General features: G+C 43.1%; 1 protein-coding gene across 5 annotated transcripts in view; it reads left to right on the forward strand.

Moving 5' to 3' along the window:
* The first annotated feature begins 307 nt into the window (after positions 1–307).
* Positions 308–19,996, forward strand: part of IFT88 (intraflagellar transport 88) — a 149,282-nt gene continuing 129,593 nt past the window's right edge. For 2 of the 5 annotated variants that reach the window (XM_056133019.1, XM_056133022.1), the window contains exons 1-6: positions 313–445; positions 9,846–9,952; positions 10,973–11,068; positions 12,557–12,619; positions 18,247–18,303; positions 19,689–19,742. In XM_056133019.1, the coding sequence (XP_055988994.1) occupies positions 10,979–11,068; positions 12,557–12,619; positions 18,247–18,303; positions 19,689–19,742 (264 nt within the window). In that variant the 5' untranslated portion in view covers positions 313–445; positions 9,846–9,952; positions 10,973–10,978. Of the gene's footprint in view, positions 446–9,845; positions 9,953–10,972; positions 11,069–12,556; positions 12,620–18,246; positions 18,304–19,688; positions 19,743–19,996 lie in introns of all 5 variants that reach the window. The other 3 variants (XM_056133020.1, XM_056133021.1, XM_056133023.1) reach the window with 3 other exon arrangements.

A 19,996-nucleotide genomic window follows, 5' to 3' on the forward strand; every position in this document is an offset into this window, starting at 1 on the left:
TCTCTACTTTGATTACACTCAATGTTTGGACAGAAAACACACCATCATTATTTGTAATTTCCCCCCAACATTCAGACGGGCGGAGAAGGTATCGTTAGATCCCAACCCCTTCTAAGCGCTGCCCCTGACTCTCCTGCCCCAGTCCCTGGACCGCCTTCTAGCCCCGCCCCTGACGCTCCTTCCTCCCTCCCCCGTGCCCCGCCCCCTCCCGCCCCCTCGCCCCGCCCCTGACTCGTCCGTCCCCACCGCTGCGCCCCGCCCTCGCCTTCGAGCCCCGCCCCTGGCACTCCCGCCCGGCGCGGAGGGTTCTGGGAGCGGCTTCCTTGGAGTTCGCGTGGCAACGACGCGGCGCAGAGCCTGGGCCTGCTGGTTAGCGAGTGTCGCGTCGCCGTAGCCGCGTTGTCCCTGTTTGCGCTCGCGGTCGCCCTGCTTCCCTTCCCGCGAGGTAGGAGAAGGAGCCAGAGCTACTCCGGGGCGGGCGCGGGGGCAAGTGAGTGCTGGCGGCGGCCCCGGCTCCGCCCCCGCACCCCTCCCGGGGCGGCTAAGTGCGGGGGCAGTGGGCGGGACTCCGGGGCCGAGGCCCTTATCCGCGGGGCCTCACTGTGCCGGGCTGCGGGGCACCGAGACTCCTCTCCCCAGGGCCGCAGTGTGCGGGGCTCCGGGCACTGACCTCACCCCGGGGCCGCTGTGTGCGGGCTTGCGGGACACCGAGACCCCTCTCGCCGGGGCCGCTGTGTGCGAGGCTACGGGGCACTGAGACCCCTCTCCCCGGGGCCGCAGTGTGTGGGGCTCCAGGGCACCGAGATCCCTCTCCCCGGGGCCGCAGTGTGCGAGGCTACGGGGCACTGAGACCCCTCTCCCCGGGGCCGCAGTGTGTGGGGCTCCAGGGCACCGAGATCCCTCTCCCCGGGGCCGCAGTGTGCGAGGCTACGGGGCACTGAGACCCCTCTCCCCGGGGCCGCAGTGTGCGGGGCTCCCGAGTCTGGGCCCGCCCCTCTCCGGCTGCTGTCTGCGGGATTAGAGATCGGGACCTGGTCCGCCCCGCCCCTGGCCGGGTGCTCTTGCGGCTGGCGGGGGGGGGGGGGGGGGGGGGGAAACGCCTCCCTCGGGGCACGCCCGGGTCGCTGTGGCGGGTGTCACCCTCCGCGAAGCATGCGGGTTGGGTGTTCCTCCTTAATGGTCTTACATTCAGGTTTCAGAACCATCGCCACCTTTCCCCGGTGGAAAAATAACGCCTGAAACGCTCCAAGCGTGGTTCCCCGGTCCTTTCTGGGTGACCAAGGACCGCTTCTGTCACCAGCCAGGCTTTCTGCTCGTCCACTTTGCAGGCGCGACCGCCGGTACCTTGGGCACGCACGGCCTAATGCAGCCCGTGGAGAAATAGAATAAAAATCAAAACACTTGCACGTGAGAAAAAAGGTGGAGTAGGGAGCGTGGAGCCTGTCCAGTGGCCGTACGGCTAGCGTTGCAGACCCTGCGGGTCCCGGGGGCGCGGTGCGGCCCTCAGTCCGTGCCTCTTAGATTCAGAGTCCGGCTGGGCTCTCACCCTCTTCGCTACCGTGTCGCCCCGCACAGGTGGCCGCGCATCTGCCAAGTCTTGCCCTGTCGGGAAAGCCCAGAGGGAAGAGCTTGAAGAAACACATGTGGAGGTGACCCTCGGCTTTGTGATTTGAAGTTTTCCGTAGTGCTGCACTGCCCATCTTGAAGTGTGCCCGCTCCCCACTAGTTAGAAATGCCATTTTGAAGGGTGCAGAGTCTAATGGGAACCCCCCACCCCCATTTCAGTTGTGTAGAATTTAATGAATTATCAGGAGCTCTGAAGGTGGGGAAACGTGGTTTTAGCATGGCCTTGGGTTGTGAAGTAACAGAGATTCGACCACCACCGCTTTAATTGTGTGTGTTGTTTTTAGGGCCCACACTCCTTGGCGCTCAGGGCTTACTCCTGCCTCTGTGCTCAGGATCAGCCCTGGTGGAGGTGGGGGATTGTATGGGGGGCTAGGGATTGAACCCCTGGCGGCCGCGTGCAAAGCAGGTGCCCTTCCTGCTGTGCTATTTTTCAGTCTCCCAGCAAAAGCTTTTTAAAATTCAATTCCCCCCCTCTCCTTACACCGGGTGACTTTTAATATCTTATTGAGGTATTTTGGAATGAACTTCAAAGGTTGGCGTTTGAATTTCAGTGATAAAATTTTAAAGATCAATGGGGTCGGGGGTGGAGCTCTAGATCAGCTCTGAGGATGAGCCTCTGCATATGTGGGGGAGGCCGCCGGAATGGGATCAGACTCCGGATCACCAGCACCACATGGTTCTGATTCCCCATTGCTAACACCACGTGAGTCTGATTCTGAATTGCTAGCACCACGTGGGCCTGATTCCAGATTGCTAGCACCGCGTGGGTCTGATTCCGGATGGGTGGTACCACGTGGGTCTGATTCCTGATTGCTAGCACCATGTGGGTCTGATTCCAGATCGCCAGCACCACGTGGCTCTGATTCCAGATCGCCAGCACCATGTGGGTCTGATTCCAGATCGCTAGCACCACGTGGGTCTCTAGCGAACTGAGCTCATCGGCCACAGCCCTGGGAACCCTGAACACCACAGTGTGTCCCCTCTCTCCCTAAAAATACCAGACCTAAGTGTGACAGTTTAAACTGTGGAACGCTTGGATTAGGCAGTGATTTCTTATACGTGAGACCAAAGCACAAGCAAACAAAGGAAGAAATGGATATTTTCGACTCCATCAAAAGCCTTTATGCTTCAAATGACACTTAAGGAAGTGAAAAGACAGAGTAGGAGAAAGTTTTGTAAATCTTATGCCTGATACCTAAAAATTACTTTACCTCGAAACGATAGCCCAGTTTTTTTAAAATGAAGAGAGCATCCAAATATCTTCTTAGTTACATTAATCAAGGGGAAATGCAAATCATAACACAGTTTCATGCCCAGTCCATGGACTATCATCCAAAAGAGAGGAAATTATACCTGTTGTCTATGAAGTGGAGAAATTTGAAACATAATTGGCTGGTAGGATGTAAAGTGATATGCCAGTTTGAAAACCAGTTTAAGTAACTCCTGAAGTTGAAAAGAGTTGCCAACTGGTGGCTTCTTATTCAGACAGGAAAGGAATGGAATGCTTATATATGCTACAAATAGGGTGGATAACCTTTAATACTGCTGTGAAAATAGCCAAACACAAAGGCCTCTTCCTGAATTATTCCAGTTGTATGAAATGTTTGAACTGGCAAGTCTATAAATATAGAAAGTAGGTTATGTCATGACTGGGAGGAGGAAGGAATTAAGATTTATGGCTAAAGGGTCGTTTTTGTTGGGGCTTGAAGTAATACTCAGGACTTACGCCTGCTCTGCTTTTGGGGATCACTTGGGGTGTGTTTAGAGGAACCATATGGGGAGCAGGAGTCAAACCCAGGTCTGTTCCATGCAAGGCAAGTGCTGTAACTCCTAAGCTATCTCCAGCACATAAAGAATCTTTTTATGGGGAAATGATCAGGAATAAATTGTGATATTTGAATAACCTTATGAATTTTTTTTAAAGCACTAAGTTATGGTATCTGAAAAGCTTGAATTTTATATGGATTATATCTCAATTTATACTTTTATGTAAAGATTCCTTAAAAGAAGCCTGCACGTGGCTAACTGGGGTTCGATTTCCTCCGCCCCACTCAGAGAGCCCAGCAAGCTACAGAGAGTATCCTGCCCGCATGGCAGAGCCTGGCAAGCTTCCCGTGGCATATTCAATATGCCAAAAACAGTAACAACAAGTGTCACAACGGAGATGTTACTGGTGCCTACTCAAGCAAATTGATGAACAACGGGAGTACAGTGCTATAGTGCTACAGTTCAGTACTACATGTCTTGGGTAACTGGCTCCCTTCTAGACTTGTCTATAATATCAATTTGAATGATTCTTCTGGAATATCAATATCAATTTGAATGATTCTTCTGGGAATCCTTCCCAGATTCTTGAGTAATTACTATGTTTATAATATATAGTCTTCCATACTTTGCTTTTATTATCATATTTTTCTCAACATTTCATTATAAAAATTTTAATGTGTGGCAGTTAATCTCGTACTGCATAGATCATTCTGTTTGTGTATCTGTCTGATTCCTCACTCATGCAGTGCAAGCACTCTAACCACTGAGCAATATTCCTCACTATTTACAATTTCTATACTTGTTTTTATCATTTAGAGATCCATTTTCCCCTCTGTACATTATATGCAGTTCAAATTACATAATAGACATTAAGTTTTCTTTTAAATAATTATTCATACTATATATAGTTCAGGACTTGTTTAGTTTCATTTTCATAGACAGGAATTATAATAAAAAGCATGATTCTCAACAAATACAGAGGCCTTCACAGTCACATACACTTGTATAACCCAAAGTCCCTATCAATACACAGAATGCTGAGTTGGAGAGATAGCACCAGAGTGCTTTTGCCTTGCACATGGCAAACCCAGGTTCAACCCAGGTTCGCCTTAGATGGTTCCGAGTGCAGAACTGGGAATTAACCTTGGGAATTAATCTAGTGCCACCAGTGGGTTGGCACAAAAACAAAATTAAAAAAGATACAGGACAATTATTGCCCCAGAAAGTCCTATTTAGCAACTCCCCTCTGCTTTTAAGAAGTAACCATAGATTGCCCTGATTATTTACCTTAGTTCTAGAACTTAAAAATCAGTGAAACAGGCATAATGTACTTTTTGCTGTTAGGCTTCTTTAATTCAGCATAATTGTGATTTTTTTCATTTTGTTTTATATGTCTCAATTTTGGGGAGGGGCACACATGACTATGCATAGGGCTTACTGTCAGATCTCTTGGGGCCATATGTGGTGCCAGGAATCAAACTCAGGTTGACCATGTGCAAGGCAAGCACCCTACCACTCTACTTTGTCTGGCCCCACACCTTTGTTGGGGGGCACAGAATGTTGCTTATTTATTTTTATTGAGCAAAATAAATTTGTGAGATACATAGTTACAAAGTTGTTTGTGATTGAGTTTCCAACCTGTACCTTCACCAGTATACATTTCCTGACACCAATGTCTCCAGTTTCCTTCATGACCCCACCTCCAGCCTGCCTTTATGACAGATACTTTTCTTCTCTCTCTCTCTCTCTCTTTCTGTCATTCTCTTTCTCTCTTCCATTCTCTCCCTCATCCTCTCTCTCTCTTATTCTTTTTCTTCCCTCACCCCCACCTCTCCCCTTTCTCTCACTTTCCTTTTAGGTATTATGATTTGCAATACAGGTACTGAAAATTTATCGTGTATATCCCTTTGCCTGAATTCAGCACTCATTTCTTGGCCAGTTATCATTTCCAATTATCTTTGTGCCTTCTCTGTCCTAACTGCACTCTATCCACTTGTAGATATGCCATAGTTTCTTTATCCAGTCTTCTGTTCTTGGACACTCAGATTCTGTTCAGATTTTGGCGATTGTGAAAAGTGCTGTAATGAATAGCAGTGCAGATGACTTTCCTGCATTGTGTTTTTGGACCTCTAGGGTATATTCCCAGGAGTGGATTCATATGGAATTTGCTCAGTTTCTAGTTTTTCGAAGAATGCCCATATTGTTTTCCAGACAGACTGGCTCACTCGGCATTCCCACCAACAATGAACGAGAGTCCCTTTCTCCCTGCATCTGTGCCAGTACTGGTTGTTTTTGTTCTTTTTGTTGCGTGCCAATCTCCGTGTCATGAAATGATAGATCATTGTTTTGATTTGCATTTCCCTGGTGATTAGTGATGTACAACATTTTTTCATGTGCTTTTTGGCCATTTGTATTTGTTCTTTGAGGAAGTTTCTGTTTGTTCTCCCCATTTTTTGATGGGGTTGAACATTTTTTCTTGTAAAGTTCTACCAGTTTCTTATTTATCTTTGAGCCGGGTTCAATTCCTCCGCCCCTCTCGGAGAGCCCGGCAAGCTACCGAGAGTATCTCGCCCGCACGGCAAAGCCTGGCAAGCTACCCGTGATGTATTCAATGTGCCAAACACAGTAACAACAGTTCTCAGGATGGAGATTTTACTGGTCCCGCTCAAGCAAATCGATGAATAATGAGAGGACCATGACTGTGACTAATCTCTTATCAGATGGGTCACTTAATCACTTCACTTAACTTCCCATTAGTCGTCGATTTGCTCGAGCGGGCGCCAGTAACGTCTCCATTTGTCCCTGTCACGTGCTAGTGTAGCCCAATGGCATCTCTCTGCTCCAGGAACATGAAGGGCCTCAAACCGATCGTTCATGATCTTGACGAAGAAGTCTGACCATCTGGTATGTGGGCGGCCACGCGGTCTTTTGACATCCCGTGGAATCCAGTCAGTAACAGCTCTAGTCCAACGGTCGTCTTTAAATCTCATTACGTGATCAGCCCATCTGATTTTCGACACCTTGGCAAATGAGACAGCGTCCCTGATCCTTGATCGTCGACGGATGTCAGAACTCCGGATTCTTTCTCTCACTTGAGTGAAACGTGATATTCCAAGCATAGCTCTTTCTGTTCTTCTTTGGGAGACCTGAATAGCGTTCTCATCTTGTTTGCGTAGGGCCCAGGTCTCTGAGGCATATGTTAATGCAGGAAGAACAGTGGAATCAAAGAGATGTGCCCGGAGCCGGAGGTTCTTCGTCCTCTTAGTTATTTCTTCGACGTTCTTGAAGGCATTCCAAGCCGCTCTCTTCCTCCTGCGCAGCTCGGGTGCCAGGTCATTTGTCATGTTGACCTCTCGACCTAGGTACACATAGCTGTTGCATTCAGAGATGGTCGTTCCATTGAGAGCAAATGGGGCGTCAGGAACAAGGCTGTTTCTCATAAACATTGTCTTCGTAAGATTCAGCTGTAGTCCTACCTTTCCACACTCACGGTCAAAGTCGGCCAGCATTTGTGCCGCTTGGCTGACGTTTGGTGTTATTAAAATAATGTCATCAGCAAAGCGGAGGTGGTGTAGTTGCCGACCATCTATCTTCACTCCCATTCCTTCCCATTCCAGTCGTCGCATGATGTTCTCGAGGGTGGCACTGAAGAGTTTTGGTGAAATGGTATCACCTTGCCGCACCCCTCTCTTGACATCAACGATCACTTCTTTGTAGAATGATGAGATCCTGGTAGTGAATCCGCAATACAGCTCACGGAGGATCCTGATGTATTGGGCTTGAATGCCCAGATTGGCTAGGGCTTCAATGACCGCTTCCATCTCAACAGAATCAAAGGCCTTCTTTAAATCAATGAACGTTAAACAGAGCGGCATCTTGAACTCCCGAGAAACCTCAATGAGCTTGGTTATCGTGTGGATATGGTCGATGGTGCTGAATCCTTTGCGGAACCCTGCTTGCTCGCATGGTTGTCCTTCATCTAGTGTTCTGCCAATCCTATTTAGGATGACTCGAGTGAACAACTTGTAGATGACAGACAATAGGCAGATCGGGCGATAGTTGCCAATGTCATGGATGTCTCCCTTCTTGAACAGTAGTATGGTCCTGCTGGTTTTCCATTGGGACGGAACCTTGCATTCAGACAGGTAGCGAGTGAAGAGCCGAGCCAGTGTATTGATGAGTACTGACGGCAGGTTCTTCAGGTGTTCAGGTCTGACCTTGTCTGGGCCGGGTGCTGTTTGTTTCTTTACTGACGAAATGGCGTGTCGGATTTCGGAAGGGAGAATGTTGGGAACGACATATCCATCCTGTGGAATTTGGTATGTGGGCAAGTGGACATGGCTGTCGAAGAGATTTGAGTAGGAGTCATGGATAATCTTCTTCATTGCCGTTCTGGAGGATGTGATGGATCCATCAGGACGTCGGAGGGCAGTCATCTTGGTCTTATAGTTGGCGAAGGACAGGCGGGCCTTATGAATACTTTTCCCGGCTTCTGCCGCATCTACCAGTACTTCTGCTCTTCTCTCTTTGAGGTCTTCCTTGATCGCATCTCTGCACTGCTTTGCGAGCTCGGACGTTAGCTTGCGGTTGCCTGAGGCATGCGCCAAACCACGCTGGCCAATTAGCTCAAGAGTTTTCGAAGATAGGCGATTTTTTGTGGCTATCTCTCTCTTGGCGTTCCTCGCACATTCATGGAGGTGCTGAACCAGTCGATCGTATTCCTCGTCAATGTTGTCAACAATGGCATCTTCCCATGTTGCCGCAATAGTACCAAAGAGTTCCCAGGTGGTGGTCATTCTGGTAGTTCTCTTTTTGAACTTTGCAGCCCTTTCTCCCCGCTCTGTGAAGTAGAATTTTGCACAAAGGAGACGGTGGTCCGATCCTGTTCGAAATTTTGGGACAACAGCGACATCAGTCAGGCAAAACCGTCGATTGAATATGATGTGGTCTATTTCATTGTGGAATCGTCCACCGGGAGACTCCCATGTCCATCGTTTAGATTCTGCCTTCTGGAACTGTGTGTTACCATGAATGGTCTTGGTCGACATGATGAACTCAGACAGTCTCTCACCCTGTTCCTTCCATTCTAGGCCATGGGTCCCGATGTGAAGTTCTTCAGCTGATCTTCTCGGTCCTATCTTGGCATTAAAATCACCCACAATGATCTTGTAGAAGGTTCTTTATAGAACTTCTCTAGCTCCATGTAGAACTTCTCGATTTCTCTTTCATCATAATGAGATGTTGGTGCGGAGACAAGGAAGATAGAAACTGCAGGCAGTGAGCCACATCTATTCAAATGTAAACGTCCGATTCGGGTTGTTAGGCATTCAAATGAATCAATGCTCTTGGCCAAGTTTGTGTTGACAAGGACACCGACGCCTCCAACACCTCTTTTATCGCATGTTCCGAGGAACAATTCTTCTCCAGTGTCGAAAACGGCATGGTGAGATTCGTGCCTTCTTGTCTCAGTCAGACCAATGATGTCGTACTTGATCAAGTACGACATCAGATGGGTATTGAGTTAATAAATCTTCCTGTTCTGTGGGTTGTCTTTGTATCTTGGTCACTATTTCCTTGAGGTGCAGAAGCTTCTTTGCTTGTCTTTGCTTCCACTTCCTTGGTCAGTGGTGTTTCATCTTTGAAGATGGCTTTAGCTTCAATGTCATGGAGGGTTCTGCCTATGTTTTCCTCTATGAACCTTCTGGGGTCAGCTCTTATATTGAGATCTTTAAGTCATTTTGATCTGACTTTTGTGTATGGTGTTAGAAAGAGTTCTGAGTTTATATATATATGTATATATATATATATATTTTTTTTTTTTTTTTTTTTGCATGTAGCTGCCCAGTTTTGCAAGCACCACTGTTGAAAAGGTTTTCCTGCTCCACCTCATAGTTTTTGGTCTTTTATGAAGGATTAAGTGATCATATAACTTAGGGTCTCTGTCAGCATATTCAACTCTGTTCCATTGATCTGAGGGTCTCTCTTTATTAAAATACCATGCTGTTTTAATTACTACTGTTTTGTAGTACAGTTTGAAGTTGGGCTGCCACCCATCTTTTTTCCAAGGATTGCTTTAGCTATTGGTGGGATTTATTTTCCATATGAATTTCAGGAGTGTTTGATCTGGTTCTTTGAAGAACGTGATGGGTACCATGACATGTTTGTGATTGGGTTGCGCAATGTCGTGGGTACTATATAGGGTCTGTATTGAATTGGGGAATGTTGCCATTTTGACAATGTTAATCCTCCCAATCCATGAGCAGGGTATCACACATACTTTTATTTTTTATTGTTGTGTTGAGTAGTACTTCATTGCATCAACTTGCCAAGTCTTTGCTTATCATGTCTGTTGATGGGCACGTGGTATGTTTCTAATTTTCAGTTAGTATGAATTAAGTTCCTCAGAATATTTTTGTATAAATCGTTTCTGTAGATTTTTTTTTTCCTTTTAGGTAAATACTCTGGAGTGCAATCACTGGGTCATAAGAGCAACATACTAACTTTATGAAACATCCAGGCTTCTTTCCAAAGCTGTACAGTCTGACTCCCCAGCCAGCAGGTATGAGTGTTCTGGTAGTTTCCTATCCTTGTCGATAGTTTGCATTATTGGTACTTTTTGTTGCTGTTATTAATGTTGCTGTGGGGCACCTCCCAGTGATGTGGGGGCCACATTTACATGCAGGGCTGCTCCAGGGAGCCATGCAGAGCTGAGACTCAAACCTAGGGCCTTGAACACACTAAGCATATATGTTTGAACTCCATCCTGAACCCCTTTGATGACATTTATAATTTGGTTAAGTTGGTGTCTTGTGTTTTCTGCCTTGTTTTCTGGTTTTCTTCTGGTTGGTTGGTTAGTATTGGCCACCACCAGCTCTGCTCAGGGCTTCTGACTGTGTACTCAGAGATTGCTTTTTCAAATATTTTTTATATTGAGTCACTGTTAGATGCACAATTACAAAGTTGTTCATGGTTGGGTTTTAGTCACATAATGTTTCAGCACCCATTCCTTCACTATGGTTTTGTCAGAGATTACCCTTGACAGGGCTCAGGGAACCATATGAAATGCTGGGGATTGAACCTAGGTTAGCTGCATGCGCAACAAATGCTGCCCCACTGTACTGTCTCTCCAGGCCCTCTTTTCTGTTTTGTTTTTGGACCATACCCAGTGGTACCTAGAAGATACTCCCAGTGCTGTGCTCATGGGTTGTTCCTGATGATGCTCATCATGTGATGCCAGGAGTTGAATCTGGACCTTCTACATGCAAAGCATGTCTTCAGCCCACTGAGCTATCTCTCCCATCCCTGCCTTGCTTTCTGATGGGCTATATTACACCTTTATTCTGCACTTAATATTATGCTCTTTGAAAATCAGTTCAGTTTAGCTATACCTAGCTCTAGTGCCTGTTATTGTCCTTTTAATGCGATAGGTCTGAAATAAATGTGAAAACAAGGGCTGTGAATGTTTTGGCCCTTTTTTTGAAGACTTGGTATGAAAAATATTTTCAGTCACAAAGCAGGTTGAGATAAATTTGACCAGAAAGGTTGTTGGTCATACTTTTACAGTGCTGGTTTTTTACAGGTACAAATGATGCAAAATGTACACCTCGCTCCAGAAACAGATGAAGATGATCTTTATTCTGGTTATAATGACTACAACCCAACCTATGATACTGAGGTAAAAGTGATGATTTTACATTGTCTTTTAACTTGGCTTCCTGCTGCTCATGAAGACTTCGGGTTTGAGGGTTCTACCATGGTACTTTAGAGTAAGTAAACTTTCATGAACCTAGAAAGTGCAGCTACTACAAAATATGCATAATCCAACATTCAGAAATGATTACCAATAGCATTTTCTTTTTTGTCTTTTCTTCTTGCATATAGTTTCATATTTAGAATTGAATAAGGTAAAGGTAAAGGCCCTCCCGTTGATCATCAATTTGCTCGAGCGGGCCCAGTAACGTCTCCATTGGAGACTTTGTTGTTACTGTGTTTGGCATATCGAATACTCTCGGTAGCTTGCCGGGCTCTCTGAGAGGGGCGGAGGAATCGAACTCGGGTCGGCCATGTTGGCCGCTTGTAAGGCGAACGCCCTACCCGCTGTGCTATCACTCCAGCCCAGAATTGAATAGCATTTACTTTATTGATTGATTTTCTACATTTTATTATATGCTAAGTCTTACTATGAAAATTTTAAATATATTTTATTTTATTTTGTTTTGTTTGTTTTTGCACCATACCTAGCACTCAGGACTTACTCCTGACTCTGTGCTCAGAGGTCACAACTGGCAGGCTCAGGGGACCACATAGGGTGTTTGGGAGCAATCTTGGGTCAGCAATGTGCAAGGCAAGCTCCCTACCCACTGTACTATTGTGCAGGCCCCTTAAGTACATTTTAATAGTCAATTTTTGAATTAGTTTTTACTCTGGAGAAAAGTGTGGTCTGTGAATTTGAGACCTAGTAGATGTACTATAGAAATCTTTGAATGTATACTGTTTATTAGAACTATCTTGTAGTCATAGGATTTTATTTCCAGTTTTCTGCTATAGTAAAAGAAACATTGTGGTGAGTAATTTTCGATATAAGAAATCACTTGCATTTTAAGCAAATATTTCCTTGAATGAAATTATAGGAAGTGGAATTATTAGGCCACGGATATTATTTTAAAACACCAAATTCCGTTTTCACCTGGCCAAACAATACCAGTCTAAGAAAAAGTGCTCCATTTCATAGAAAGAGTTCAGGCTTTTCTGTCTTAAGACTGGCTGTGAGAGAAGCTGTGGTCCCCATGTGGAAGAGGGAGGGGGACTGAGCCAGGCGAGAGGGGCGAGAGGCGCTGCTGCAGGGGCTGCAGAAGAGGAGAGAGGCCTTGTCCTTTCTGTTAGCCAGACACACCCTCAAGCAGTGGCCAATAAAGTATTCTTAAATTCGATTTCTATTGCCAGTGCTGATCTTCCTCAGGGCGAAAGGAAACATAATATTTTGGGTTGTGTGAAGGGGGAGATTTAAGGATGGGACCCTTGAGCCTTGCCTGAATGGCAGGAGGTGCCTGGTTGATGGGACAGATTACATATAGTGGGACTCCATGACTAACCAGAAGAGGCTGAACAGTTCCAGAAAATGTCTCACTTTGTGTTGAATGTTCACTTTGCTTTTCCATTTTAGGAATTGGAAAATGACACAGCTTTCCAGCAGGCTCTGAGAACTAGTCATGGCAGACGACCTCCAGTAAATTAATTTTTCTCATTTTTTTTGTGTGTGGTTAAAAATTTTTTAAATTACCATTCTACCCATTTTTAAATGTGTAGTTATGTTAAATATGTTCTCATTGTTGTGAAACACCATTTTTTAAAACATTTCTATCTTCCCATTCTTTCCATCCTCCCATTCAAAACCTTCCAGTCTTCCTCTTCGACCTGATCCCTACCCTCTTCTTTCTGCAAAATGTTTTGCAGCTGTTCAATCCTGCAGTGTTTGTCCTGGTTTATGTCACTTGCATATAATTTTCTCTCAGAGCTCATCCTTGTTATAGCAGATGGGGATATTTCTTTCCTTTGTAAGGCTAGGAATCATTTCATTGTATGTTGGGTGACATCTTGCTCTGAGGGCACAGGGCTTGCTCTGAGAAATAGTGCTGCTGAACTTGGGTGTACATGCACCCTCTGTAACTGTTGTCACATCTTCTAAAGATACAGAAAGTAGATACAGTAGTAGATACAGAAATTTGATGATTAGTGGTGTTGAGTATTTTTTTTCCTGTGTCTTTTTTTGGAGGGTGGGGGTACACACCTGACAATTCTCAGGGCTTATTTGGCTCTGTGTTCAGGAGTCACTCCTGGGGGAGGGTTAAGAGACCAAATGGGGTGCCGAGGATTGAACCCGGGCTAGCCATGTGCAAAGCAAATGCCCTTTCTGCTCTAGTATCTTTCCAGCCCAGAGTATTTTTATATGCTGCATATCAACACCTATATGATTTGAAAATATATTTTTTCATTTTGTAGGTTTTCTTTTTGCTCTGTTGTTTATGTCCTCTGATATACAAACAGGTATTTTAAATTTTTTTTTTAGGTTAAAGGTTTTTTTTTTTTAAATTGAATCACTGTGAGAAACAGTTACAGAATTGTTCATGATTGGTCATACAATGTTCCAAAAACCCTTCCCTTCTCCAGTGTAAGTTTCCCACCACCATTGTCCCCAGTTTTTATCCCACCCCTATCCCAGCCATGATCTATGGCAGGCACTTTTCTTATTTCTCTCTTATTCTCTGTCTGTCTCTTTCCTTTTGGCCATTATGATTTGCAGTTCAGGTATGGAAAGGTTATCATGTTTGTCCCTTTACCTATTTTCACCACTTAGTTCTTCTTTTTTTAAAGTTTTATTTTTATAAAGTTGTTAACAAAATTTAACATTCCAACACCAATCCCACCACCATTGTTTGAGTGTTTTCATCCAGGCCCCCAAAGCAGGACCTATGTAGTTTGTTTTGCATTACTTGTTGTGAATTACCCATTAAAAATGATCCAGTGGTACATGCATGCTGCAAGTAGACTGTGGACCAAACATGATGGCTGCTTGTTACCTGTATTGCAAACCATAACTCCCAAAAGGAGAGAGAGAGTAAGAGGGAATGTGCCTGCCACAGAGGGGGTGGGAAGAGGTGGGGGGTGGGGGGAGGGCTATGGCAAACATTGGTGGTGGAGAATGGGCACTGGTGGAGGGACGGGTACTTGAACATTGTTTGATTGAAACATAATCACAAAAACTTGTGAATCTGTAACTGTATCCCACGAAGATTCATTAAAATAAAAAAAAAATCCAGAATAGTTTTCTTAGAGGAAAGTGTGTGAAGACTGTTGTATTTCACGTTGGAGCCATTAAGCCCTTGTATAAGAGATTACTAAAATGTTGTTAAAAACTGTATGCTAATTCGGTTGTTTGCTACTGTGTATATATGTGTATATCTATATATACATATATATATTATACCTATATTTACCCTTGCCTTCAAGATTGGTTTCCTTCTGCTTTACACCACATCAAATTTGGTGCGCTACTCTTGATACATGGGTGGTGTAGAGTATGAGATGTTGCATGACTGCATTTCTGCGCTCCAGGAATTCTAAGATTTTAAATACGGTTATATAACTGAGGTTAATTTAATTTTCTTTTTTTAACTGGATGGTGACTTTGGGGTCTGGAGGCATCTCTGCAGCAGTTGCTCTGTGTTGCTCTCTTCTGAGAGGTTTATTTGTGAGTCTCTGGATCATGGCCATTAATGAGCCTAGATGGCGCAGAGGCCGTTCCTGGGTGTGACGGCCAGGCTCCGGGAAGCACAGGGAGATGCGGGGAGGTTGCCTGTTCCCAACTCCGTCAGCACTTCGTTCTTGTCCAGAGGTTTCACTTATTTCATGAGCCAATAGCCTAAATTTTTGGTAGGTTAATTTCTTGGTGAATTTTCGAGATGATGGAGTCCAGGGGGAGGCATGGCTGTGACTTTGGAGTGTGGAAGCTGGTGATTGCCAGGGGTCTGTTTAGGCAGGCACTCGGCTGACCCTATCCGCTCTGGGGTGCCCCATATGTTTCAACCATAAGTGGGTGTCCCAAAACTTTTGGTGGATGGTTGATCTCTTAAAAAATTTTTTTTATTTTTCTTTTTGGGTCACACCCGGTGATGCTCAGGAGTTACTCCTGGCTCTGCATTCGGGAATTACTCCAGGAGGTGCTGGGGGGACCATATGGGATGCCCTGGATTGAATCCAGATTAGCTGTGTGCAAGGCAAATGCACTACCCGATGTACTCACACCGGCCCTGGCTGGTTGATCTCTTTTGAGATTTATTTATGAGTCTCTAGGGTTGGTAGATGAGCTTGCATGGTGGCCCACAAAAACTTTGAAATTTGATGCAGTCCTGCCTCACTTTTGTCACCTTTACTTTTGGTGTCATATCCAGGAAATCATTGCTACATCCAGTGTCATGAAAATGTCCCCAGTTCTCCCTCCCTTCCAACCCCCCTCCCTCCCTTGCTCCTTCCCACCCTTCCTTCTTTCCTTCCTCCCTTCCTACTTATTACACTGTTGCTGGGAATGTGAATTGGTGCAGTCTCTTGGAAAATGGCATTGAGATTCCTTAATCTAAAACAATAACTTGAATAATTCAAATTTGGTTTAAGGTTATGGGTAAAACTATAATCCTGGGGATGAGCATAGTATAGTATATACAGATACTGATTTATAAGACCTATATAATGTTATAAACAATTATTCAGTTATAAGAAGAGGCTACTGCTTAGAAGATAAAATTTAGAGTTGAGTATATAAAGATATGTACAATTGATATTGATTTTGAGTTATATGAGAAAGGTGTTGAGGTTAGAGTGTTAGTTGAATAAAGAAGAGAGCATGTAAGTATTCATTCACTCTGAAGAGATCATACAATTCAAAAAAGAAAAACAAAAGCACTATTTAACCATTGGCTAACACTTGAAAAAAATGAATAATGGTTTTTTTCTTCAGTTTGTCTTGTGAAAATGTTGCTGAGATCTATATTCTTCCTTCAAGCTCTTTTAAAATCCTGTTATCATTTAGGTTGTTTGTTACTGGTTTTGTTCAAGCGTTCTACATGTTCACTGGTTTTTTGTTTTTTCTTGGGGGGTGGTAACTACTAATTCTATTATTAATGAGAAAAATAAGGCCTATTTTTACACTCTATGGGCTTTAAAAAAAAGTTTTGCTCTATGTATTTGGAGCTCTGAGTAACCCTCAAGCTCCTTGAAACCCCTTGTGGCTGAGCAGTGTGCCTTGAGAACTAATTAATCAGTGTTATTATAATAGTACTGGCAACTTTTTCTTAAAGGAATGAAGTGAAGGTCCAGGTACCGTCTGAATAGTTTATCATCTCGGGCTGGGCCAGGATAGAGATTCTGCATGATAAAAAGACTTGCAGTGCCCCTGTTTCCACTCCACTCCCTCCTGTACTTTGGGGGGAGGGAGAAATTAGCTGTGCTACTCGTGCTGCATGATTTGACATAATGGCTATTTAGAACAATGGCTGTGATTATTTGAGTTAGTATATATACCTATATATGCACACACATATAGGTGTTTGGGCAACACCTTGGCAGTGCTTGGGGCTTAACCCAGGCTCTGCACTCAGGAGTCATTCCTGGTGGAATCAGGGACCATATGTGGTATGGGAGATCAAACTTTGATAGGAAAAGTACCCTACATGCTGTATGCTCCAGTCCCAGGAATGATTACATTTTTATGGAAAATTGGACATTTTATTACTATTACAAAACATCTTTTTTTTTTTTTTGCTTTTTTGGTCACACCTGGCGATGCACAGGGGTTACTCCTGGCTCTGCACTCAGGAATCACCCCTGGCAGTGCTCAGGGGACCATATGGGATGCTGGGAATCGAACCTGGGTTGACTGTGTGCAAGGCAAATGCCCTACCCGCTGTGCTATTGCTCCAGCCCCACATCTTTTGTTTTTAGTAATATTTTGTCAAGTATTAGTGTCTTGATATAGCTATCATTATCTAGTGTTTACATTGTCTTTTCTATATTTATGTTTATGCATACTTAAATTCATTTCTTAATGCAGATGTAATTCTGTTTTTTAAAGTACATTATGATATATTAATATTTTAGTGAAGGATTTACTTTTTATTTATAAAGTCCATTTACCTTTATAAAACTAAATTGTCTTACTCTTTTCTTTGTATTTTTCATGTCTCTTATAGTTTCATTTTCTCTCCTTTTCTGCTGTCTTCTGTTTGATTTTGTTTTGTTTTTGGGCCATGCGCAGCAAGTGTTCAGGACTTACTCCTGTTTCGGGCTCAGGGATTACTCATATGGGATGCCTGGGATTTAACCTGAGTCCACTGCGTGCAAGGCAAGCGCCCTACCTATTGTACTATATCGCAGACTCCTTTTTGCTTGATTTTTATTACTCTGTTTTCCCCCATTCCTATCCTTTGATTTTTGTCGTTGTTACTTGTTTGGGGGCCACATGCAGATGTGCTCAGGTTGCAATCTGGGTGCCAGGCTTGATCTTGGTGCTAGGATCAAACCTGGGTCAGCCATGTGCAAGGCAAACACCTGCACCAACTCCTTTTCCTTGACTTATTAAAGTCCAATGTAGGTTAGTATTTTGCTATAGTAGACAGTGCCAGAATTTTACATTATTGTTAGCTGTTTTTCAGTTGCAGAATTCCCAGTTCCTTTTTATTGGTTCATTCTCTGATGAAATTGTTGATTTTTATCTTTTATTTCATTGAATATTTTTAGCATATTAAAGTCTATTTTTAGCATATTAAAGATATTTCCATTGTACCTATCCTCTTCTGGATTTCTTTCTCCTTTTCCCAACTGTACCCAGTAGGCTTTAGGGATACTTGCGGGTGCTTAGGAGCCTCTGCGTACCTGGAGAGGCTGAGGACCGTGCTGTGCTGGGACTCAGACCAGGGTCAGCTGCATGTCAGGCATGACCCTCAGCTCTGTTCTGCCTCCCCTAGCACGTCTTCAGCACTTCTTCCCATTCTTGTGCTCTTGGTTTTTGGTCGGGCAGGAAGTCTATAGGTTTATATGCCGCCGTCTTTTTTTCCCCCCACTTTATTTTTATTTATTTATTTTCCCCCCCACTTTAGAGGGAAACATTTGAGAGAGTTTTAGAGATAATTTAAAGTTGTCACTCTATACTGGTCAGTGTACTTAGAGATAATTTAAAGTTTTCAGTCTATACTGATCAGTATATTTCTCTTTTGATCAATCTATATTTTCCAGTGCTTTTCCAGTTTACTATTATATAGCTTAATCTGAATTTTATTAACTATGTTTTCTTTTCTCCACAAGATAACTGCTAAAATACCAAGCACAGCAGTTACTAGACCTGTAGCTACTGGATATGGGGTATGTTTTCTTAATGAAAGTATTAAGATATCTTCTCATACACAAGTTCACTTGAGGCATTTTTAAATAATTTTATCTTTTTTCCCCATTTTTGATAGTTCTGAACATTATTTAAAAAGTCTAATTTGATTGATAGCCTTTAAGATTCTATTCACTTTGATTTAAAATATATCAGAATGTTTTATCTTTCTGTTTGTAATCCTTGTGTTGATTGACTTGTTATTTTCTCTATAACCAGCTCACATGTGTACTCCATGTATTGTATGTGAAGTTAAATGTTACATAGATTTAACAACATTTACAACTTTTAAAAATTTAGAAGTTTACGAGTGAAAAAAATCAAATTTAAGAGAAGTTTGAGAGCCATGTGTTTGGGTCTTGGTTTTATATGAGATCTTCAGAGGAAAGATACTATATTTTCCTCTTCATGGGGAAATTCATGAAGAAAAGTCTTCTAAATATTACACAAGTTACTTATAATTAGATATTGTAGCTCACATGTGATAGTAGAAGAATGAGGAAGAAATATAATAATGAGATGGAACAGCATTCCCTACTTCTTAAGATAATTCTCAAGGTTCAAAAAATGACTTCCTAACTTAGTCTTTTACTAAGTCATGCCCCACGTAGGGAACTCCTTTTTCTTTCCCTTCTACTTTCCAATAAATTTTTTCACTTATAAAAAACATAAAAGAAAGCAGAAGTGAAAAAAAATGGCTTCTGAGCATCAGAGTCTAGAGCACTTGTCTTTATAATGTGCACTTTATCTTTTAATTAATTTTGGTTTTTGAACCACACCTGCAATGTTCAGCAGTTATCCTATCTCTGCACTCAGGGATCACTCCTGGCAGGCTTGGGGAGCCATATGGGGTGCCGAGGATCAAACCAGTGCAAGTGAAGTGCCTTACCAGCCTTTGTAATATTCATTTTATATGAATGAAGAAAGTTGCTATATGCCAAACATAACTATGTATCATATGAAATATGCTTTTATTAGTCAAGCTACACACATATTACTCATTTTATTTTTGGTGGTGTTTTGAGTAGAGGATAGCAAACTTTTTCTTTGAGGGACTAGATAATTTAGACTTGCAAGTCAGATAATCTCTGTTGTAGATTTACAACCTGATTTTATAGTGCAGAAGCATCCATAGATAAAATATGGGCAAATGGAGCATAGTTTTATTCCGATAAAGCTTATTTATATAGGGTGATTGTGATAGTTTGCTGATGCCTGTTTGGGAATTTTATGTTCAACCCTATATTCTCAGGTGATAAATTGGGGGGGGAAAGTTTGGATTTATTTTCCAGTTAAAAAAAGTTGTAACTTGGTATATAAAATTAAATGTTTTTGACTTTTTAAAATTTAGTTTTCTGTTTATTAGTCCAAGACATCCCTGGCATCATCAATGGGAAGACCAATGACAGGGGCTATTCAGGTATTTCTAATTGTGTGGTTTTTATTTTGGCCCATTCTTGTGATTTAGGATATTATAGCAGGTTTTAAAAAAATTATATAATTTGCATTGTGAGAGGCATTACTTAGGTAGTGATTTGGCTGTTGAACATTTTTATAAGAGGTTTCTGAACTTTCTTGAGTCTCAAAGGAAATCCCATTGGTAAGTTGACAGAAAATTTGCTTGTATGATATATTCCGGTGCTCACTTTTTCTGTTTTACCATTTTCAGTGATT

This window comes from Sorex fumeus, unplaced genomic scaffold, assembly GCF_029834395.1.
Source record: "Sorex fumeus unplaced genomic scaffold, SorFum_2.1 ptg000095l, whole genome shotgun sequence".
NCBI classification, from domain to species: Eukaryota; Metazoa; Chordata; class Mammalia; order Eulipotyphla; family Soricidae; genus Sorex; species Sorex fumeus.